Consider the following 9,269-nt stretch of genomic DNA (forward strand, 5'->3'; position numbering starts at 1 on the left):
AACCTTTACGTTTGGGGAGGCTTCTCCTCTGCCACGGTTGTTCATCCAAGGTAATCAACAAGTTTTTAATTAGTTAGGAACCGTGAACCGCACCGAATTTAACCAGTCTAGTTCAGTTTTGACTTTTGACTGTCAACCACCGAAACAAACCGGTCAGTTCGGACCAGACTACCATTCCGGTTCACCAGTTTTTCGGTTTAAACGTCCACTCCTATCAAAAACATGAAATCTAAGATCTATCCTTGTAGCCCTTCATTTTGTGTTACCCTGCAAATAATTAGAGTAAAATGGACGTTTGTGGCTCTGATACCAAACATAAAACAACGCATTGCGATGTTTCTTCTTTAGCCTGAAATCGCTTAAATTTGATCAAACTTTTCGTAGTTCAACAAATGTGCCACTCTACTCAAAAGAAATATTATAACAGATTCCTCCTACTCGATGCCTATATTAAGAATCCAAACCACAACTCTTGATCAATGTTTACAAATGCACGTCATAAACACAACTGTTACTTCCAAGGTTACAGAACGATTACTGTATTCAAGAAGCAATTGTCTGTAACTCTGTCGTTGAAATAAAATTCCCGACAGAATACACTAAGGAAAACTAAGTAGAAACCGAAAAGAAAAGGAAAAGAATGAATTAATGCTGATGTTACAACAACAATTGGATGTTCCACGTTTCTGGATTGCCTAGGTGATTAATATGCCATGGTGATTAATCTCTACAGTCTCTGCCATCCGTCCAACGGTGGCAAATATGTGGCAACAGAAGTTAGAGCAGTTCATGTGGCAATTCAGTCATGTTTTCCCTTACCTTTCCCTTCAATGCTTTTCGAGCCATCATAAGCAGAAAGGAAGAACGTACTCTGATTTTTCTGCATAAACCTGCATGACAATGAAAAAAATTACTTGGAAGTGTACAAGAGGCTATAATTGAAGTGAGCTGCACCGAATTTGAAGAACATCATCAAAATAAAAGTGGCAGTGCACATGAAATACATCATTACTACTTGGAAGGTAAACTAGAGTTCCCATCAACTTCTTCAGGTTTTCTAATTAAATGACGTCGACTCATCTTTTCCTCTAGTTTTAATTGATTACACAACCGAATCTGAAATAACTTGCAAATAACCGGGCACAACTCATTTTTTCAAATCGAAACTTGAAAAGAATAGTGAGAAAGTAGCAAAATGTGACAACGGCGATGATGCTTAAGTTTTCATCTATTCTCACATCAGCTAAAATTGAGAAAACAGAAATATGTCCAAAAGGGTCATTTATGCAATGTATAAAGTTTGAGAGGATACTTGAGAAAATCAAGTAATTTCTGCTGCAAGTGGCTTTGTGTTTCCTCCTCAATGTTGACATATGCCAACAGCTCCGGCAACTTAACTGCAAACACCAGAAATCTGTCACTATTGCACAAAACTTAATTGACCACTTTCATGACAAAACATTTTTACTTTCAAATTTCACAAATCATCTATTGTTATGGTTGTCAGATCAGAAGAGACCTTTTAGACAAACCACAAATTCGTAATGCAAAAGGAAAACATTAGAATTTCAAAATCAACAGCTTGGATTTGGTCTATGTTTCTCCAGAAAGTTGTTGCCAGGGTCAAGGTCTAAGTTATGAATGAGATATTCATTAATTTACTGCACAAAGCCCAAACAAGACGTGGGAGACAGAAACACAGATAGAATAATATTAGGAGAAGTGTCCTTAAGCATTGCAGGAAAACGATTCTGTTGAAAAATGAAATTCACATTAACAGTAGAACAAAGTTTTGAAGTTAATGTCCTTTCTGGAGAGAAGTAGTGGATTTTCGAAGAAAGTGATTACAAAAATTGCAAGGACTGTACATGCACAGAGAGCGAACCTTTTTTTTTCTCCATTGCATGTGGCCCAATATCCTAGTAGATAGGGTGTTGCATTTCTACCCGGAGTCCTGGGTTCAAAACTCCCCCCTCCCCTAAAATATTGGAATAGTTTCGGACTCCCCCCCCAAACCCACCTCCTAAAATAGTAAAATTTGCGGGAAAAAAAAAAGGAACCTTCTTTTCTCCCCCTCAAACCCCAACCCTTTCCAAATCCCAGCTTCTCCTTTACCCCCTAAACAAGACCCAAGGGACCTATAATATGTATATGGATACCTAAGCTTTCTCCAAGCTTGCAATGTTTAAATTCAATGCAAGAGACATCAAAGCCACACATTCACCAGAGTCAACTAGTGGCATCAGTTGCCACCACACATAAAACGCCAAAAACAACATACGGACCAGACAAGATAAAGAATAATAACATATAAATTTCAAAGAATCAACACTTAGGGTGATCATACCAAAGAGTCGTAGTAAATGTTCAGCACCATATATTGTTGACGGAGAGATATCACCTACAACTGCTTCAAGATACTGTTTGCGTTCCTTTTTGTATAAGAGCATCACTGGCAATGCCTTGTCAAAGTAACATCGTATTCCTTTCAGGATTTCACCAACTGGATCAGTCACCCTGTATAGATCATGTAATGATCAATATGCATACTGCAACTCAAAACTACATCTTACATTATACACAGAAGCCGCAAGATAAGATTAGAGTACCATAATATTTATATGAGACATAATCATGTAGATTCAACTCATCACAAATTATAAGTTATAGACACTAATTGATCCATGGGGCGACATATTTGATATAAAAGTTTCAGCAAGAACTAAGCAACAGGAACAAACTGGCATATAACAAGAACAGGAAAGATAACAAAAAAAAAACTAGTAGAAGAATAGAAAATAAACTATACACAACCATAACAAGACTTGGCTAAACTTACTTTCCATCTTTCTTTGTCCTGTAGTCGAGGTATTTCTGTAAAATGTCATCTACAGTTGGAGAACGTGGAAGTTTTACAAGCTACAGTGAAAAAATAAATTTCAGAAATCAATATAACTATGAAACACTGAAAAGGGTCATTGAAAGCCGGGATAAAATTTCCATCAAGAGATGCAATGTGAAGAACCAAAAATATTTTTGATAGACATTTAACTTCAAAACCATCATGCTACATATTTGTCAAATGACAGTCACAAGAAGTTGTTTTTTAACAGTTCATACGTACCTTATCCTGCTGAGAAACAAATTCCCAGTCATCAACAAGTTGCTTCCTTAGTGTTGACGGAATTTGAATCTTGACAAGCTTTTCCAGTGCAGCAGTGTCCTTCTAACAATTAAAGGAACCCACAATCAGCCCAGCATCTTAAAAAATGTTAATAAGTAGACTTAACTAAGACCTGATGCGAATATTAAACAGTTCCGGAAGGAAGCATGAATCATATGTGAGTACAAGTATGCAGTATTGCATTGACAAAGAATAACTGAATATAACAAACAAAATAATCATCCATATTAGCAAAGCAATATCAATATTTGGCAGGGAAAACTTATATCCCTGCATTTCCTATTTTCATCTTCTTTCAAATGGAAAAGCTCAACGGACCACCACTACAATACGTGCACCTTAAAGCACAACAAAAGAAACACTGCAAAACTTTTTTATACATACAGCCTTATCACACACAAAAAATGCAACCTAGGGGTATGGCAAGTGAGAACAAATCATCTGACAGTTATCTGGAAAATGGAAAGGAAAAAAAAATTGCATAGTGTATTTAATACATGCCGAACCTCAGTGCCTGAATCATTCTTCCGCTTCTTCCCTTTAGCCACTGCAATAAAATTCAATATCGGTTTACTAAGAAATCCTTTATTTCTTTTTTATGCTTTGTCATATGTTTTTCAAGAAAAAAAATCAAAGTAGAAGAAAAAGAAATCAAAAAGTAAAATCTACCGTTGTTCTTGTGGTCCTCTTTCTCTGCTTTTACATCTACAAAATGCAACAGACAGAAACTGGTATCAATGAAAAACACAACAAAAATAAGGCACTCATAACGAATATCACATTGCCAAACATATCAAGATAGTAAATACCCTTAAAAAGAAATGATTGAATATCATCAATTTCCAACAATTACATTCAGTTTAAGTGTTCTCTGGTTTTTGGAGCCTTGGACCATTGCCAAGCACATCTGTCATAGGGCTAGGACCATTCTAGTAAGGACGAACAACCATGAAACACAGTACAATTGTATACATACTAAATGCAAATGAAAATGAAAGATTACAATAGTTAAGAAAGAGAAAATGCTTTGAGATGAGAGAGAGAGAGAGAGAGAGAGAGAGAGAGAGAGAGATTATGTGAGCGTGTGTTTCCCTCAACCAAATAATCCATTAGCTAATTCCCTTTTGCCAAAAGTATGTTTCCGGAGAAAATAAGTTTATAGAAATATGAATAAAGGTGCCAATACGCACATATGCCAACCAAGGAGGTATAAAGAACGAAGGGCGGTTGATATTTATAAAGAACGAAGGGCAGTTGATATTCTGTTAATAAAGCCCTTAGGCACTAAAACAAAAGTAAAAAGGAGCGCAGCTAACCAGTAGAACTTTTTGGCTTTGTTTGAGCTGAGCGTCCTGATTTTGTATTCTTGTCCACGCCCTGTTTCTTGTCAAGAGCTTGCTGCTTCAATATATTATCTTCAGTATGTTTCAACAAGCGATCTCCACCTACCCATTCGTCCCAACTGTTGGCAAGATGTCCAAGCCACAGTAATGATTTCTGTATCCCTTTTTGAAAAGGGCAATTATTAACGAAAGAACATTTCTAGTAAAGACTGTAAAATTTTATGGTAGTCTCTTAGACAACACATATCATATGTGAATCATTTGAGGATCACTTTGTGAATTATTGAGAAGTATTTGATCTTTATAACTAGAGAATACAAGCCTTGTTTCTTGTTACGAATTGTGATGAAGGTGCAAGCATGGAGTATGCTGCAACGCATGATGCAGGAATGATTACATAGCTCAGAAAGTTAAAACAAAACATCATTTTTCAGAAGATACTAGAAAATATGTTTCATATGAAATTTCAGATCAGAAACAAGATACTAGACTTTACGTACAACGAAAAAAAACTTAAACTTAGCCGTACTATGGGAGTCAAAACTTAAAATTTGTTATGCATCAATATGCGGCCTTCCTAAAAGGGGATGCATGGGAAGCAATATAGAGGAATGTTTCAAAATATTAAATACAAGCGTTTTAGAGTCTTCAAAGAAACTACATCCAAAGATTTCAACTGCCCCAAATTCCACATAGCTGTTATCCAAATTGTAGATTTCTGGAGTTTTGCATCCTTTGCCTCATTATTCCGAAGTCTAAACTTTGGAAAACTTAATGTGGTAGACAGAAGTAGAATAGAAGTTACAGAAACATACTCACTTTTTATTCCAACCCTGCAAAACACCAAGTTGTGCACCAGTTAGTATAATGTCCAGAAACTAGTTTGGTTACCCACATCTTGTCACCATAATATGCATTCTTGTTCAAGAATGATTATGCAGAGAGAAGTTATTCAACTTACAAGGTAGTGAACAAAGTATCTCCATTCATTTTTCCTCAGCTCTGCCTTTTGAACCTAAAATGCGAAAGCTCAAAGTTGTTTAGATTGGAGCAACGCAACGAGAAGTCACTCAATCAAGGAATAGAGTAGAATTTGGAGCAGTTTAAGTATTGGCGCATAGCATATGTGAATTATGTTAATTTTGCCGAATAGAGGGTACAAAAATATCTAAAAGCACATTTCAAAAATATATATATATATATATATATATATCTAAAAGCATATATGAATTTTGTCCTTCCACAAAGAATTAAATCATATGTGTAAATGCATCAGCTAGATTGGAATTACAATTTATTTTGCATTTTTCATTAAGTAGACCGAGAGCCTGAAGTTGACGTAATCGACGAAAAAATCGCTGGAAAAATCCTAGAACAAGGTTTAAACCATTTCTTGGTGAGTTATTTCATGATTGCAGGTAGGAATTCCAAATTAAAATTGAACTAACCAATCAAATCAAAAACTGCCCAGAAAAATCAATAGCTATATAAACCTTTCCTTCTTCCTTTGTTTCTTGTTTGGTAAAAAATAAACACCTAAAAGAAATCAAATGTGAACAAAGACTAAAGATTACAAACCCTAAAACCCTAAAATCCAAATTCCAACCCATTCCAACAAAGCTTAACAAAATTCAAGAACTAAAAGAAAAGCACCATAATTTGGAAAGTTAGGACAAAAAAATAGAGAAATAGAGGTCGGGGGAAGAGAAATGGAAGGTCCTTGTGCTTGCCTTGGCTTCGTAGATGCGAGGGCCATGGTAGGCGAGGATCTTCTCGCCCTCGGAGTAGAGGCTGGAATTGGAGGGAGGAGCGTCGCCGTTGGAGGTGTCGCCGTCGGTGACGGAGTCGTCTCTCGATGAATTTCCCATTTTTGGCAGAGCAGCGGTGGCCGGAGGGGTTCAGCTCCTTCTCTCAGTTGAGAAGTTGAGAGGAGGGAGGGAGAGAGAGGAGCGGTCACACTGTTGAGCTTTGAGAGTGACCGGTTGCAGCGGGTGTTCAAATTAAAGTGCAAGATGCGATCCCATTTGTCACTATATTAAACTTGAGCCTCTATTTGAGCTCTTCAAATAAGATAGAGTTAAATATTATTCTTAAAGTGAAATATAAAATTTAAAGAGTTAGATGACTTTTTAGAAATCCTCTTAAGATGGAAGTGGTTTGGATTGATAGCCGTAAGCAATAAAAAAAAATTACTTTGTCGTAATTAATGAGAAAAAAAGTTTAATCACATGATGTCAAACAACATGGAAAACTATGATTATACTAAATTTAACTATAATTTTTTTTAATAGAACTGTCAACGCTCAAAATTAGTAAGGTTAACAAAGACCAAAATGGTTGTGTGTTGGTATTTGATGGGCTTGGGGTTTAGAGTAACAAGAATTGAACAACAATATTTAAGTGGTTCACTTTTGAAAAATGGGATTTCCATTGAGTCGCCCTTATATATTGAATAAGAGGTTACAAATAGTGGTCAGCTTAATACAATCTCTTTTTTCTCTCAATTTGTCCTTTGAGTCTCCTTAATCACCAACATCGGCGTCAATTTCGTGATAGAATTTTTAATACCTACACAAAGAAGGTTAAAATTACACCAAATACTTGCAAGAGTATAGGGTGGTTGTAGTATGCTCATGCAATGTCGTTTTCCACAAGGATTATTCAAATAATTTATGTAAAACCAATTCCTAATTAATTACTTAAAAAGGGAATTTGAGAGAGGTGATTATGAACTTTTGTAATATTAAAAATGAACTTTAATTAAAAACTAAATAAGAAATTAGTCCAAAATTTAAAAGATAAAAGAAAAGAGTTTTTGAAAACCAATTTATAAAAGCACTAGGGTTCCAACTCACTCTAACAATCATATGTATTTTTATCAATAACTTATGATTTACACATGCAACTTTGAAGGTTAGGTTTTCCTAAAATAAGTCCTACTTAGAACCTCCAATATAGAACATATATCTAACATGCAATATGTCCGGACTTTCGAATCAAATATGAAAATGAAAGACTTATTCAGATTTGTAAAAGCCCTTGGAAAAACCATGCAACGCTTAAGATGTGGTGTTCATCCTAAGTGAAATTATAATTATTAACCACAAGAAGCCATTGCCAATTTCAGGGAACCTTCCGACCAAAATTGCATCAAATTACTTTTCTAAAGATCCTAATGGTGAATAGGCATTAAGACAATTAGATAGTTTAAGCACAGTAATTAATAATTCAAGGCATGCATGCATGCATAAAATACAAGCAATTAAATAATTAAAAAAACATATTCATGCTAAGGCTCAAGGCTTCACACTAGCAAAACATATTAGTTAGGCATATTCATAATAAACTCAAAGTAAATATTATTATGAAGAAGAGGATTGAAAACACCTTAAAGTAAAAGTCTGAAATTCTTCAAGAACCCTAGCCACGTTTCAATCTCCCCAAATTGCATAGTCGAAGAGAGAAAGCTAGGGCCGGCCAAAGACCTTATTTATACTACATAAGTTATCCAGTCATTCCTAATACAAGTCTTAAAATCCAACTAGGAAACCAAATAAAGATAAAATATACTAGAAAACAAAATCCCAATTTAACTAGGAGAATCTGCAATGAATCTGTCTAGCCACATTTTAGACCTAAATCTCCTCCAAATCCGGGCCATGATAACTTGTTTTAAAGATTAGAATAATCTGAATACATCTCCAAAATGGGCCGAATCCAAAATAGACCATCTTGGGCTCCAAAATTCCGGAATCAAGCCCAAAACGTCACTTTTCCTGCACTGTGCACTGCTTCTTTATTTTATCGCCAGAAAATAACCGCTTGGTTGAAAAATCTTATATTTTGACATGATTAAGCTAAGTGACTCACGAACATCCACCAATTAGAATGACTTCAAAATTCATCCATTTGATCACGTTTTTCCCCCAGAGGAAGTCGAAAGTCCTATGTTGAAAATACAATACAAAATATCAAAATTCTTCCAAAATAATAACCAAAATAAACTAAGATAAGGTGGTTGAAAAAAAAAAAAAAAAACTAAGATTAGGATAAAATATGTAATATAATATTGACTCATAAGTCTCCTTAGTTTTTAGAGTTGATACAAAGACTCCTCTTTGACGAATACAACATTCATTAAGGATAAATAAGTGAATGAATAATATTTTTATCTACACCTCTATTAATTTATAATCCCCTAAAGTTAAATTGGTTTGGTTCCAACTTTATAACTTTATAGAAGTTTTACTTAGGTGGTTGCAACATAACAATATCGAATTGGCAATGAAAATGCTCGCATTTGTCAGTTTCTCTCGTTTTCAAGTTGAAGAAAATGTGTGTATTGAAAGATTTTGTCTTGAGATATAGATTTTGAGAGCAATCTAAATCCAACTATTCTGAGTTGGTTTGGTTTTGTTATGTTGATAGTCTTTCTTGCTCAAAGTTGAACCATCCCAGTTGTTTGCCCAAAAAAAAAAAAAAAAAATGGTTGAACCAACCCAATTATATTTTACAGTTCATTTTTTCTTAATTAAAAAATAATATTATAAAGCATAAAAAAATGGATAAAATACAAATAACTAAAGGGAAATTTTATTTAAACCCGTATAACCCTTTTTTACACCTAATTTACTCTCCACACCCATAGTATTTTTAATTAAACTATTAATATCTTTTTAAACCCAATTCAATATGTAAATTTATCTTTACACCCATACTATTAACTCGTTGAATTTGTCTTC

The 9,269-nt window shown here is 34.7% G+C and overlaps 1 protein-coding gene across 1 annotated transcript; it reads right to left on the minus strand.

Moving 5' to 3' along the window:
- Positions 1 to 200: 200 nt before the first annotated feature.
- Positions 201 to 6,509, minus strand: LOC137748391 (protein MRG1-like). The gene is made up of 11 exons (XM_068488538.1): positions 6,258 to 6,509; positions 5,489 to 5,542; positions 5,347 to 5,360; positions 4,501 to 4,646; positions 3,854 to 3,889; positions 3,691 to 3,731; positions 3,125 to 3,226; positions 2,840 to 2,919; positions 2,348 to 2,517; positions 1,313 to 1,397; positions 201 to 890 (listed from the first exon to the last, which is right to left on the minus strand). The coding sequence occupies exons 1-11, from the start codon at positions 6,393 to 6,395 to the stop codon at positions 800 to 802; spliced, it is 957 nt and encodes a 318-aa protein (XP_068344639.1). The 5' UTR covers positions 6,396 to 6,509; the 3' UTR covers positions 201 to 799.
- Positions 6,510 to 9,269: the final 2,760 nt, after the last annotated feature.

This window comes from Pyrus communis, chromosome 10, assembly GCF_963583255.1.
Source record: "Pyrus communis chromosome 10, drPyrComm1.1, whole genome shotgun sequence".
Classification (NCBI taxonomy): domain Eukaryota; kingdom Viridiplantae; phylum Streptophyta; class Magnoliopsida; order Rosales; family Rosaceae; genus Pyrus; species Pyrus communis.